The sequence below is a fragment of the Lutra lutra genome, chromosome 3 (genome assembly GCF_902655055.1).
Source record: "Lutra lutra chromosome 3, mLutLut1.2, whole genome shotgun sequence".
Lineage (NCBI taxonomy): Eukaryota > Metazoa > Chordata > Mammalia > Carnivora > Mustelidae > Lutra > Lutra lutra.
Window position 1 is genome coordinate 12,906,196 of NC_062280.1, and position 14,828 is coordinate 12,921,023.

The 14,828-nt window shown below is 40.6% G+C and overlaps 1 protein-coding gene across 2 annotated transcripts; it reads left to right on the forward strand.

Moving 5' to 3' along the window:
* The first annotated feature begins 999 nt into the window (after positions 1-999).
* On the forward strand, positions 1,000-14,322 carry BZW1 (basic leucine zipper and W2 domains 1). Of its 2 annotated transcripts, none has more exons than XM_047720760.1 (12): positions 1,000-1,152; positions 2,397-2,470; positions 4,218-4,394; positions 6,012-6,106; positions 7,016-7,081; positions 7,690-7,825; positions 8,681-8,790; positions 8,932-9,102; positions 9,561-9,707; positions 10,244-10,382; positions 11,915-12,037; positions 12,471-14,322. In XM_047720760.1, the coding sequence occupies exons 2-12, from the start codon at positions 2,407-2,409 to the stop codon at positions 12,500-12,502; spliced, it is 1,260 nt and encodes a 419-aa protein (XP_047576716.1). In that variant the 5' UTR covers positions 1,000-1,152; positions 2,397-2,406; the 3' UTR covers positions 12,503-14,322. The 2 variants fall into 2 exon arrangements, with proteins under 2 accessions (XP_047576716.1, XP_047576715.1); XM_047720759.1 differs by lacking the exon at positions 1,000-1,152 and adding an exon at positions 1,562-1,684.
* Positions 14,323-14,828: the final 506 nt, after the last annotated feature.

The window sequence follows — 14,828 nt, forward strand, 5'->3', positions numbered from 1 at the left end:
GTCAGAAGTCAGAGTCCAAGAAAATGTATCAACTAATGCAAACTAATTTGCCCAAAATATTTGCTAAGAGAAGCAGAGTCCAGGGAAGGTGACTTCTGTTTTGTTTTGTGTTTGGTAGGATAAGTAACAATGCAGAGGCAAACCACTATGCAGAGGCTGGATCCTGGGAGACATGGTGCATCGCTATTTGTTCAGGTTTATGAGGTCCACAGTGCTTTTCACACACGTTACCTGTCCCCCAGCTGTCCGATGAGACATCCTCTAACCAGTGCTTCTCAAAGTGCAGTCCCTAGACCAGCACCATCAGCATCCCATGGAACTTGTCAGAAATGCACATCTTTGAGTCCCACAACAGACCTACATAATCTGTGCTGGTGGGACCCAGCAATCTGTGTTTTAAAAAATCGTTCAGGGGAGACTGATGCCTTCCAGGTCCCCGCAAGCACCACACTCAGGAGCAAACGACAAGGACCACGCAAGGAAGGGCGGCCACAGCAGGGAGGGAGGATTTTCGTCTGAACCCCTCCATCTGGATCCCCCTCCGCGCCAGCACCGCACAGCAAAGTCCTCCCGCCTCGGCACCCCCGGCGGGAGCCGCGGTCCGCAGACCGGCCCCAGGCCCAGCTGAACCACCACCCCAGGAGGGCCACAGCGCACCCAGCCCTCGGGCTCGGACTTCCGGCTCCGTGGGTGGCGGCGGCGGGCGGGCGTCTACGCGGCGGGACTCCGGGCGGACGTGCCACTTCTTCAGGGCTGGAGGGGGTGGGAGCGGGGTATCTGCTCTTCTAACCCCTCCATGTGCTGAGAGGCCGGACGAAGCTGAGTTGGGAGAAAGCCAGGCTAGTCTGGGATACATTTCCGGAAAACCCGGCTCCCAACAGAGAAACAGAGAAGCCGGGTGAACTCTCCTCCCGCTCCTTTCCTACTTCCCACCCCGAGCCCCGCGGAATGGAGACGGCGGAGGCTCGGGGCGGTGCCGCGGAGGGCCGCGGGGGAGGACGCCGGGGCGGAAATCTCGCGATAGGAGGCCGGCCGGGGCGGGGGTGACACCTCTTCCCTCCTCCTCGCGTTAGTTCCGGTCGCAGAGGAGACACCGCCGCAGTTGCCGCCACATCGGGGATTTCTGGCTCTTTCCTCTTCGCCTTAAATTCGGTGAGGCGCGACGCCCGCTTGGCCCTGGCCGAGGTTGTGGCCCCTCGTCGTCGGACAGGGTGGGGGCGCGGGGGAGGGGGACAGGGGGTGGCGGGTCAGATGCGGCCCCGCTTGAATGGGCCCGAGCGGAGGCCGCCGCATGAGGCCAGGCGGGATCCCGGGCCTGGATGCGAGGGTCACCGCCGCCGCCTCGGCGGGAAGATCGAGGGCTTGCGGTCCGGGCCGGAACGTGGAGCCCAGGTGTGCGCTGCGGCACCGGAGAGCGAGGCAGTGGCCGAGGCAGCCCCCGCCCCCCCCCCGGCCGCGCCGCCCGGCCTGGGTAACAAAGCCGCTGCGGCCTCTGTTGGGTGATGTACGCGTGGGGGGTTCTGGCGGGCGGGGCGGAGGAGCCGCCACCACCTCTGCGGCCGCCTCCACCGCCGCTGCTTTGGCTGGAGGGCGGGCGGATGTACGGGGCGGCGGGGCCCCCGGCGCGAAGCGCCTCGGCGCCTGTGGTCCGCTCGTTGCGGCGGCCGCCAACGCCGGGGACGGGGTCAGTGGGGAAGGGGCTGCGGGCCGGGACCAGCCCCTATGGCACCCCGCTGCGGCCAGAGGGTCCTGCGTGGGGGCGAGTTGTCGCGTTCCAGCGGCGGGCGCAGGAAGGGTGTGGAGGGGAGACACGTGCCGGGGAGGAGACTTGGATCGCAGGGAACCGGGGCAGGGAGGCTAGGCCGGCTCTCGGGGCGTTTTGCCGGCTGGGCTGGTGCAGGCGGCGCCGCAGTCACAGCCACCACTGGGTAGGGGGCTGCTGCTCAAAAACCCCTCTGTAGAAAGGATTCACCTCTTGACCGGTGTCTGGAAATTGACGTACACGTTTTTGTATACCCCCTGACTCTGGGGGTGGTCTCTTGTAGCCATCTGTGGTGCTGAGAAGTAGTGGAATATAGGGGAATTTAAAGAGGAACAAGGAGGAAACCGATTATGTTTATGATGGGTGATTTGCCACAAGTCACTATGGTGTGCTGTAAAGGCATTTAAAAGTGTACATCCCACCTTTAAAGGATTTCTTGTAGGGAGAAATGCAGGTTTTGAAGTTACATTTAATTCAGGCAAAAGTAATTCTTTGTTTCCCCCAGGTCTATTGCCAGGCTGAGAGTTTGTGTTAATATTTGACTTATGTGTGACTAGACCAAGGTTTGATGCTTTGGTTTTAAAATGAATGTTAATGGCAATGATATTTTTAAGGCCTTATTTTTCTTTTCTAGGGTGTCTTTTATGAATAATCAAAAGCAGCAAAAGCCAACGCTATCAGGCCAGCGTTTTAAAACCAGAAAAAGAGGTAAATATTTGTGTTTTAGTATCTCTCTTCACATCTCCAGAATAACTTTTATATCTTGGTTTCTCTGGCAGGCAGTGGTTTAATAGTGAACTTTAAGAGAAAATACCAGAAAGGAATTTGTAGTTGACTGCCATTTCAAATATATCCTTAATATTTCTACTGTTTTTCTAAGCCTTTATTTTTTAGTATCAGCATGCGTATCTTTAAGCAGGTTAGTGAATGAGTGAATGGTCTTTTTATTGCGAGGCTAAAGTATATTTCTTTCTTCCTCTTTTTTTTTTTAAAGTATGGAGTGCATTTTCACTAGCTAAATTGTATTCAAGCAGACTTATGCTTGAGGGAAAAAGTTAGCTAATGAAAGGAGAGCTATTGTGATTGCTAATTCCTCCCAAACTTTGTGAAACTTTGTGAGAGAAAAACCTTTATGCATGGAAGTTAACTATGGAACAGAGTTCACATTGTAGAGTTATGTTAACTGCTTCTGTCTATTCGTGGGTGGTTAGGCTAATATTTAATTCTGTAGCAAGTCACTATACTAGTGATACAAAGTTAAATGAGGTGTAGTCACCGGTATATTTTGTATCGTGCTTAAGACTTTCCCCCCAAATCTTCCAGTGTTACTGCTCAAAAACACCTATTGACCTTATTTTACAGGAAATGGAATTGGGTCAGCTACTGGTTATAAATTGTATTACTTTACCCTGGGTAGCAGACACTTTGAGATGTATATTACAGAGTCTTGTAATCCCTGATGATAGACTGTCCTCTTGTAGTGGGGAGACTGAAGACGATTCGATGCTAGTCTTTGCAGATTTTTTTAGATTTTAGATTTTTTAGATTTAACCTGGTAAATTTTCTCAAGAGGAGGAACAGAAATTGGAAACCAGAGCAATTCAGCAGTGATGAGGGAAAGTCTGTGTTCTTTAGAATATGTTTAGTATCAAGTAATTTTATTGTTACTGGCATTGGGAAGAGCTGTCACTTCCCCAGTTCCAGATAGAGATCACTCATGCCCCCCTAGTTCTTGATGATGGGGTTCTGGGTTGCATGAACCATCATCCGAATTTGTCTGGGACTGAACACAGTTCCCAGGACATAGGCTTTCAGTGCTAAAACAGAAAAGTCCTGGGCAGACAGGGAGGAGTTGATTTCTCGAGTGCTGTGTGAAAATTAAGATAGCATCTAACCTAGATGGAGAGATCAAACCCTGTCATGAAGTGTGTAGTAGCAGCTTAGTAAAGGCTGGGTATGTGCATAAGGCACTGTTAAGTACCAAATGAACGATTTAAAAAACAACATAGAAAGTGTTACAGGCACTTAGAGAAAAGAATGGAGAGTTCCAGTGTTTGGACAAAATTTAACTGAAGAATAAAATTTAATAAAATTTACCTGAAATTCAGAGGATGTCCTAAATTTCAGAAAAGCCCACAGGCAGTAGGAGAGCATTTAGGGTAGAAATTGTCTCCTGGCTATAGGAGCACACTAGCTCGTCTTATAACTCATCATTTATGAGACTATATGAAAAAATAGTAGGGGGAAAAGCCACGCAGTTCTCGTGACTAGGTAGTCCCTGCCTTGCATTGCAGAGAGTGTATGTTTAGGTCTTATGTTGGTGTTTTACAGCTGTTGAAATCAATGAGATTGTGCTAAATGTGGTTAATTTATTCAGGACTTACACTTAAGGTGGTGGTTTTGTGGCATTTTGGTAAGCCTGTTAACACTAAATGTTGTGGGGTTTTCCCCCCAGATGAAAAAGAGAGGTTTGACCCTACTCAGTTTCAAGACTGTATTATTCAAGGCTTAACTGAAACTGGTACTGATTTGGAAGCAGTAGCAAAGTTTCTTGATGCTTCTGGAGCAAAGCTTGATTACCGTCGTTATGCAGAAACACTCTTTGACATTCTGGTGGCTGGCGGAATGCTGGGTAAGTGTCTGGGTTTTGTGGGAGGTGTAATGTATAGAGATCATGTGGAATTCAGAATATGAGCTGTTTGACAGTTCTCTCAAATTGGGGTGGCTTTTTGGCTTTTACCTCAAGAGTTTTCCATTTTTTTCCTCCCTTATCATAGTAACTTAGCGAATTATCTCTAGCTTTATAGTTAAAATCTGTTACAAAACCTTAATATTTGGGGATGACTTTTCTGATACCTATGTCCTTACTACATTCCCAGTCAGTAAATTCTTCATGCTTGTGTTTGAACATTCTCAGTTAGTAGAGAAACCCTTACCTCTTCTGTCTTATGAAATACAACTTCTGTATACCTGCGGACTATTGCACTCCTAAGTACATTAGCCGCTACCCACATGTGGCTCTCCGTCACGTGGGATGTGGCTGATCTAAATTGAGAGGCGCTGTCAAATACACATTGGATTTTAAAGACTTAATAGAAAAAAGAATGTAAGACCTCTTAATAATAATTTGAATACTGAAATGTTAAAATCGGTATTTTTGATATGTTGGGTTAGAGTATACTAAAATTACACTATTTTAAGTTTTAATAAAGTTCCTTCGCAATACGAAATGACATCGTGTGGCTCACAGTGTATTCCTGTTGCGCAGCAACTTCTAACTTCTCCCTCCACGGTCAGCGCTCAGGGAATCTTAAAAGAATGTGTCATTTAGCTAGATATCTTCAAATGATGGTGGCAGTTTCCTTTCCATAGCTCTTTAAAATATTTCAGAATGTTTTCATAGTGGTAACTGTGTTGCCCCTCACAGCCAGGCTGATAGAATCAGAACCCAGGGTGGAGGCTTAGAGAGGTTTCAATGACTTACATGCAGTCGAATAATTACCCATGGTCGAACCGAGGAACATGCATTCATATGTTCTAATGCCTAGTCCAGTGAGAATTTCTTCCACTGCGTTACCAGTTTAAGGTAAGAAATACCTATTTTCTCTTTACAATACTACCAATAAGCCTGCTTTTAAAATTCTTTTTAAAACCTTCACTAAGGAAATTTTTGAAGATACCCTAGAGAGAATAGTAAAACAAACGTCTTGTCTGTTACCCAACTTCCGTAATGGTTAACAGTCTGATCTGGCTGTGTCCCCACTGACTTCATCCCTCTCCCCATATTTCTAAGTATGTATCAGATAATCACTTTATCTGTAAATACATATAAACGTATGTAAAAGATAAAGTCTCTAACTTGTAAGTTTTTACTGCCCAGCCTCTTCGGCAACTTACAGGGTGGTTTTCTTAATGAAAAGTCACGTTATCAAAACCAACTCAGCATCTCCACTTGTGTGACAGATTTGATACTGCTGAGTGATTATTAATACAGCTTTATTTGAGTTATTAATACACCGAGTTTATTTGGGTTGCTGAAGGGGGTTATTCCCTTAAATTGTTTCACTTTATTCATACATCTTGAACCAACTAGCCATACTCCTACTGAGATACTGACTTAGCTTCCAGATCATCTTTTAGAATTATTATCATTTTATTTTATAATGGGAATCCTTCCAGAAAGTAAGATGGAAAACAATTACTAATTTTAAATGAAGGTCACTGCAAATTTTTTGTAAATATACCTCAGCCCCAGGTGGTACACTGGCAGATGACATGATGCGTACAGATGTCTGTGTGTTCGCAGCACAAGAAGACCTAGAGACCATGCAAGCATTTGCTCAGGTAAATGAGACTTTATTTATTTTGGTTAGCTACTATCCATCTGAATAGGAAGAGTCTACTTTGAAGAGGTTGCAAGTAGAAGGTTGAAGGAATTTGAACTGAAGATTTAGAGATACTTTTTGGTGCAATGTAATGAAATGTGTTAAGGAAAACAAAGCAGAAAAGATTGAATTAGTTATTTTCCTACTTGTCCCTTTGGAATTAATCCATTTTTAAGAAAACCTCAAGCTGAAAAGGAAAATCATTTCCCTTTCATGATTTCAATCATAGAATTATTCTACATATAACTTTTTTTTTTTTTTTTTTTTAAGGATTTTATTTATTTGAAAGAGAGCGTACAAACAGGGAGGGGTAAAGGGCAAGCAGGGGCTTGGTCCCAGGACCCTGAGATCATGACCTGAGCCAAAGTCAGACACTTAACTGACTAAGCCACCCAGGCACCCCTGCGTATAACTTCTTAAAGATGAATAGGTTATAGGCAGATTAGCTTACCAATCAAAATTTCATTTGAAGGTTTCGTACATAGTTAGGTTTGTGTTATTATAAGCAAAGAATTCAAGTGTATCTAGCCTAGAAATTGGTTGTCTGTGTCATTAGGAAAGTAAAACTATATCTGTGCTCTTACTCTATTAATATTCTACAAATGGGTAAATGACTTGTATTTGAGCAATAATTAGTCCTTGCTTTAACATTTGGCAATAAAAATCTGTTGTAGGGTGCCTTAAGTGTTAGATCATATACTGTAGGGTTTGGGAATTGACAGACTCTTCCTAAGCTGGCTTACACAGTTTGTAAACTCGTATCCAGCAGAAGGTTTTCTTTGATGTTCTAAAGATACTGAGAGATACTCAGATCTTTTAGGAATCTGGCAACTATAGTTATGAAATTATTAAATTCCTTTCTTCATAGGTTTTTAACAAGTTAATCAGGCGCTACAAATACCTGGAGAAAGGTTTTGAAGATGAAGTAAAAAAGGTATGAAGAACAGTATGCTTTGTGGGAACAAAAGGTTGAGGTCAAAGAGGAGAACATTGTATCTTAATTCTGCCACAGATTTAAAATGATTAGCTATTTATGTGGCCTGAAAGGTGGTTTGGGGTGTATCATTTAGTTCAATTTGTTATACACAGTTTCTTAGCTTGGTGTCCAAACAAGTGACAAAAGGCTAAAAGTCAAAATGAGGTCTGGTCAAGATAGGGGATAGAGGATCAGAGCTAAGCATATTGAGAAAGAAATTTTAACATACTTGCTGTTGGAGTCTTGGGTATTCTGTGTGTAGGCGGACCAAAGAATCTAGTAACATTAATAGTAACATTTATCACGTATCAGGCAGTGTTTTAATTATTAACTCATTTAATACAAAAATCTTGTCAGGCAAGTTTTATTATCCACATTTACTTAGGAGGAAACTGAGGCATGGAGGTTAAGTAATTTGCCCAGGATCACTCGGCAAACAACTGAAATAAAAATTTGGACGGTCAGACCCCAGAGCCCACACTTTCTTAACCAATATAGTTTGCCTTACTGCTTCTCTTTATGTAATGCAGTTGCTCTTTTTAACCTTTAATTATTTACTTTTATAGCTGCTGCTGTTCTTAAAGGGTTTTTCAGAGTCGGAGAGGAACAAGCTGGCTATGTTGACTGGTGTTCTTCTGGCTAATGGAACACTTAATGCATCCATTCTTAATAGCCTTTATAACGAGAATTTGGTTAAAGAAGGTAATGACCTCTTAGTAAAGAGTTGTCTTTGGTTAGCTGTGGGTGGGGATAAGATCATGAAAGATGTGAACTAACACAAAAGCTAGAATATAGTTTATGTAGATATGACTTATGTAATTGTGTTAGTTTTCTTAACTATCCTTAAATTTAACAAAATTCATTAGATGATATTTCATATATACCTTTGGCTCTCTTTAGGCATACAGCAAATATCCAAAGCTCAGACAAAATGTGGTTATAACCTAAAAAGAGAAATGCCAGGGAAACCCAGAAAGATTAATTCCAGTTGGGGGATATGTTGAGCCAAAAAAGGAAATAAGGTCTCTTTGTCATTTTCATAGTTAAATAATTCTTTATGGCTAAAAAACTAACTTTTTACATTTTTTTAGGTTTTTGTTTTGTTTTGTTTTTTGTTTTAAGGTTTTATTTATTTATTTGACAGAGAGACAGGGGAAGTGGGAGAGGGAGAAGCAGGCTTCCTGCCAAGCAGGGATCCCAGTGCAGGGCTGGATCCCAGGACCCTGGGATCATGACCTGAGCTGAAGGCCGATGCTTAACAACAGAGCCACCCAGGCGCCGCAAAAACTAGCTTTAAAACTAGACAGCTAGGTACTTAATAAGACATGTTGTCAAGTGTCAGTACTATTACTGTCATTTTATACATTTCAAAAGCAATGTTAATAACTAAAAATACATAACTAGCAAATTATAGAAGAGAAATTGGAGTGAAATGCTAAGCAGTTTATGGTAGAAAGAAGTTTAGGGAGAAAGTGAGTAATTCTATGCCCCTTGAAAATAAGGGGATAGACAGGGTGAAATCCATTTATCTATTAAGTAAGCTCTTTTGTTCTTTAGGGGTTTCAGCAGCTTTTGCTGTAAAGCTCTTTAAATCATGGATAAATGAAAAAGATATCAATGCAGTGGCTGCAAGTCTTCGGAAAGTGAGCATGGATAACAGACTGATGGTTTGTAGTTTGCTTTGTGCTTCCATTCTTCGTGACACTTAAAGTGTGATGGGGGAACTTTAGTTTCTAATCTGTGAAAAGAGGAGGTGTTTTTCTTGATAGGATTAAAGATCATTTAACCCGATTAAATTCTCCTTTCAGGAACTTTTTCCTGCCAATAAACAGAGCGTTGAACACTTCACAAAGTACTTTACAGAGGCAGGCTTGAAAGAACTTTCAGAATATGTTCGGAATCAGCAAACCATAGGAGCTCGAAAGGAACTCCAGAAAGAGCTTCAAGAACAGATGTCCCGTGGTGACCCATTTAAGGATGTAAGATATTTTTGTTTAAACCATCTTAATGATTTCTTTCTGGCAGAGAAAACGTTTATTCACTTGAGAAGTTTTCAAGTATTTCACCACAGTGGGTTTTCATTAATAGCTCTAGAATGTTCTGCTGGGGCTTCTCATCAGTCTTTTTCATACTTAGTGCTTTACTGGTGCCCAGAAATTACAATGCTTGGGGATTTTGTGGGGTGCAAGCCAGTGGATAAATCATCTATTTCCATCTCTGTCCTTTCCTAGCCAGTTGCTTGTGTGTAAATGAAGGTTTGGACTAGAGGTCCATCCCTCCCAGTTCTGAAAGGTCTCTGCTTACGTGTGGTACACATGTAGTCATTGCCAGTTGCACAGAGAGGTGTGTCTATGTTTTTGTAAAAGGTCTGCGTTTGATGGATGGAGTGTACATACCAAAATTGATTCCTTTTACTAAATTTGAATTCTTTTTGCAGATAATTTTGTATGTCAAGGAGGAGATGAAAAAAAACAACATCCCAGAACCCGTTGTCATTGGGATAGTCTGGTCCAGCGTCATGAGCACTGTGGAATGGAACAAAAAGGAAGAGCTTGTAGCAGAGCAAGCCATCAAGCACTTGAAGGTATCAGAACTATGCCATTTCAGAACATTACTCTGCTCTTTTGAAAGTGGGGACACGTGAGCTGTTACTGTACTTAGAGAATGTATCCCATCCTGTGGCTCCTGGGGATGAACACCAGCGAGTAGACAAATAACTATTCATGGTAGTTACAAACTATTGATGATCTTTTTTAAAAAGTCTGACTTCAGCTTTCTTTAGTTCACGAGTCAAAAACAAATACACGTTTAAAAATAGCATATACCTGCAATTTGGTGTTTGCTTTTATGGGAGTATTGGAAAATAAGAGCCCTCCTGTTTTATCCTCTAAATTACTAACATCATATTGACAGTTGTCTGGAAGCCCTGGTGCGATACTGCGTATTTGACTTAGACACTTTGTAGCTGCTGCTTTGTTTTATTTGCTTGCTTGTTTTAGTTTGCACAACATCGAATATAATTCACAGTGATTTTAAAAGATCTGTTCTGTATCTTAGGAATTTTGAAATGGAGGGTCATTGTAATAACTGGCAAAACTTTTTCTCCTTTCCCTTTAAAAGCAATACAGCCCTCTACTTGCTGCCTTTACTACTCAAGGTCAGTCTGAGCTGACTCTGTTACTGAAGATTCAGGAGTACTGCTATGACAACATTCATTTCATGAAAGCCTTCCAGAAAATAGTGGTGCTTTTTTATAAAGGTAATTTGAAATTTGAATTTGGTGATAGAAATCCTAGGGGTGCCTGGGTGGCTCGCTCACACAGTTAAGTGTCTAACTTCAGCTCAGGTCATGATCTCAGGGTCCTGGATTGAGCCCCCATGGGGCTCCACACTCAGCAGGGAATCTGCTTCTCTGTCTCCCTCTAAACCAACCCCCACCATAAAATCTTAAAGAAAAAAAAAAAAAAAAGAATCCTAGAATACTGCTAATAATTCCAGTGAGGAGTTCTCTGAACATCAATTCCATAAAATATTTTACTTTAATCATGGGACAAAATTGTCTCTAATTGAATTGGGTGCTTTTTAGTCCACTTATATATCAAAACATCTCTAAACCTTACTAAGTTAAAACCTAAAATTGTCTTGATGTATCCTCAAACTTCACCTCCCATTCTCTATCAGTTCTCTTCCCCAGACACACTTGTTACATTTCTGTAGTCTTTGGCCCGTGACAAGTTGACTTCCCATCATACAACCCCATTACCCATTGTAGACTTTTACTTGTCCTTCAAGACTGTAAAGATTATAAAACCTTCTGTTTAGTTATTATTCCATTTCTGTGATCCTATTTCAGAAAACTGGTCTAAAGTGGTAATAAAAATAAGCACTTTGTTGGGAGAGAGTCCATTGCAATATTTACATGGTTGTTAATAATGTTTTCTTCAGTTCTGCATAAATCAGACCACTTTGACCCCAGTAAGTGTGGTTTGCATGCACATGTATTATTTCCATGCCCTGTTTTTCATAAATGATTTTGTTGCTTCGTATATTCTAAACTTAGAGATCTGTATCCCCATCCCCAGAATTTTTTGCTCTTAAGAAAGAGTAGGGTGATGAATTCCCAAGTATTCAGGCTCTGGTTATAGTTAGGTTTCTATATATAGCTTACAGTTAGGTTTCTTGAAAGTATGTCCCCATTTACATCCGCCTCCCACTCTTAATTATTTATAAATAAATCCTAGAAATCTTTATTTAATTAATTTTTCAGTATGGGTTTGTAAAGTACATGGACTTATTTTTGTTTTTAGTAAGACCACAGTACCATTGTCACACATTAAAAATTTAATGTCATCCATCAGATACCCCTAATCATTTATCACAAGGTATCTCAGCCTTGGTACTGTTGGTATTTGGGGCCATTTAACTCTAGTTGGTAACAGTCCTGTGCATTGTAGAGTGGTGAGTAGCATCTCTCCCTGCTGTAACAACCAAGAATGTCTCTAAACATTATCAGATGTCCCAGCGAAGGGGGCTGTAAGTTGCCTTCGGTTGGGAGAATCACTGGTTCAGTAAGTGTTTCCTAGTTGCTGGTCATACGTTGGCAACAAGTTGATAAAGCTTTTCGTAATGGAGGGCTGTCCCTACAGAATTGAAGAAACCGGTTGAGCGTTTCAAATACGGAAATTATCGATACCTTTGAGTAGGCTCAGTTTTGCCAGGCAGGCAGTTCGCTTTAGGTGGCCTCTGACTCTGCCTGAAAAGCCCCGGATGTAACGATCGCTCTCTTTGTAGCTGAAGTCCTGAGTGAGGAGCCCATTCTGAAGTGGTATAAAGATGCGCATGTTGCAAAGGGGAAGAGTGTCTTCCTTGAGCAAATGAAAAAGTTTGTAGAGTGGCTCAAAAATGCTGAAGAAGGTAAGTCTTGTCTTTGGCGCAGTTTGCGTGGTAAAGCCCGAGAACTAATTTTAAAGCAGTCGTAGAACGTAACTACCTTTTTTCATTGAGATAACCATTCTGTACCTCGAGTATAGATTTTTGTTCATTCGTGACAGACCTACCAATACTCACTTGCTTTAAGGCAGGTGGGGAGAACTTGACTTGAAATACTAAAGTATTTTGATGGCTTGGCCAATATACTAACATACGTATTCGAAGGAAAATTGAAAAATTTGAGACGACTTAATAAATACTAGATTTACAAATGAAGGTTTTTGAATATCCCCCTTTTAAGTAGGTGGTTATTAATAAAATTACTTAATTATAATAAAGAGCTTCAAAGTTAATAAATGGGAACTTTTTGCTTTCTGATATTTATATAATGCTTGACTGCATTTTTCCCCTTTTCTAGAATCTGAGTCTGAAGCTGAAGAAGGTGACTGAATTTTGAAACTACATCCTCAGTAAAGCAAACAGGAGTTGTAGATAAAATGTCATGTCTCATGTGTCCTGGTTCTTACATCTTCCTACCTCCCTATATCAAGCATGATATAAGGGCTTTCATGGCAAATTTTATTTTAACTGTTTCTATGGTTACTGGAAATGTTGGGTTTAGTTTCTAAAACCATGTTTTGAGTAGCTACAGGAGCTATAGATTTGAATCTAATGTTGCATTAGTCTTTTCAGTTATCTTCTACCTCCTGTATTTTCTACTGTAATAATGTAATTTAAGGCCTTCCACAATGAACAGTTCACTTTATTCCCTGGGTTTTCTATATAAACAGTTTTCAAGATATGATTTGGTTAAAAATAATTTGTTATAAATATTCTGTTTGCAAATTAAACTGTAAAAGTATCCAAAGTCTCAAAAGGCAATGATTTGTGTGATAATTTGGTATGCCCAAAGCCCTGCTCATCAGTGAAAATCTCCTATACAATAATTGAATTCATTAACATGAATCTTGAGTATTTGGACCATTGCTTGCATGTTGATATTTTCTTAAATTTTTAACCCTGGATGTCCTTGAACTCAGTTGTTTGTTCTCTGGTTTTCATTCTTTAGTAAAGCCATAGAGAACAAGCTTAAAAGTGAGTTCTTTGGGAAATTTTATATGGCAGAGGCGGTGGGAAGAAGAAAAGTTGAGCTTTTTCCCATTGAGAAACTTCTGCATTCAGTTTGTATCTTTCCCTGAAAAACAGAGGGATATTCTTCTCATTACACCCATTTTCAAATGTACCTAACTAAAATCTTGTCATTTAAAGTATTTTACACTTATCGTGCGCTTCGTTTGAAGTTTGGGAAAGGACCCAAAAGAATGTGAGTTAGGGGCGCCTAGCTGGCTCAAGTCGGTAGAGCATTTGACTCTTGATTTCAGGGTCATGAGTTTGAGCCCCACACTGGGTATAGAGATTACTTCTTGAAAAAAAAAAAAAAAAATAGTGTGAGTAAGGGAAATGACTATACTAAACCCAGTGAGTTGTTAAATGTTAAGTGGTCAGCATGTTCTAATTGAGACTCTTAAGTGTAACTCATTTCCTCTTGGCTTGAAGTATTTGTTGTAAAGAATGAAGTGTAATGGCCATACATTCCCATGTGACCACACTGGGTCAGCTTCATTCTCGTAACATGCTTACAGCTCGAGCGGCAGGCTGTTAACATACCACGCTGCCATCTTTTAAAATTGTCATGAGCCAAATATCTCTTTTGTACAGTTGATCCATTTATTTTAGTGGCTGCCTTTTAACTTCCATTTTTCTTTTCTTGCTGCTACCCATATATATATTATATATATATATATATATATATTTATATATATATACACACACATATATGTGTGTGTGTGTGTGTATATATATATATTTATAGTCATTAGAAAACAAAATACGACCAGAAACTTCATGTTAAAAGTGAACATTTTGAGAGGTTTTTTTTTTTTTCTCGATGAAAGAAACTAACTTGGAATAATGCCACCAGAGACTGAATGGAAATTGCCCCTTTCAAAGGTGCCATTCTCATGAGACAAGAATTTGGTGTTTAAAAGTTCATCTTGAGGGAATAACGTGTAATATATAACCTTATGAAGAAGAGCATTATAACAGACCATTGTGAATGGGGTAATATTGTTAAATGAATAATTTTGATAAAGTTTTCATGCACAGGCAAAATGTATTCACTAGGTTTCTACATAGTGATCTGCTTTTACTTTGTAATTTGTAGTCCTCAAAAGACTTTTTTTAAAAAATAAAGTCCATCCTTACACTTAGGTTAGAGGTCAGTCTTCTTTCATTTGTTTCTATATATTCCATGTCAATACCTAAGAGTAGGTATATGTTATGTGTTCAGATGTCTCTACTGTGTAAGCATTGAGTAATTGTCCTTCTCATCCTTACGATTCCCAAACCAAACACCCACACAGAATTCTGATGTAGCGAAAACTACATTTAATATATCTACAGCCAAACCCTTGCATGTTACTGTCGTACAAAGTGTACCCTATTTTATTATATACTGTGTGTAGTGAAAGAGTGTGTAGTCTTCCAGAACTACATTATGATCTTTGTCTGATCGTAGTTTTTTTCCTTCATAATGACAAAGTAGTATTTACTTACTACAGTATTATAGTAAATGGATAAGTGTAAAGAAAGGGAATGCTTCCTAAAGACTGCAGATTTTCATTTTGAATTTTAATTGGTAATTTTGGAACTTGGCCTCCAGTGCCCACCTATGGCATCAAATATGTAATGCTTAATCTAGATGTTAAAATTGTAC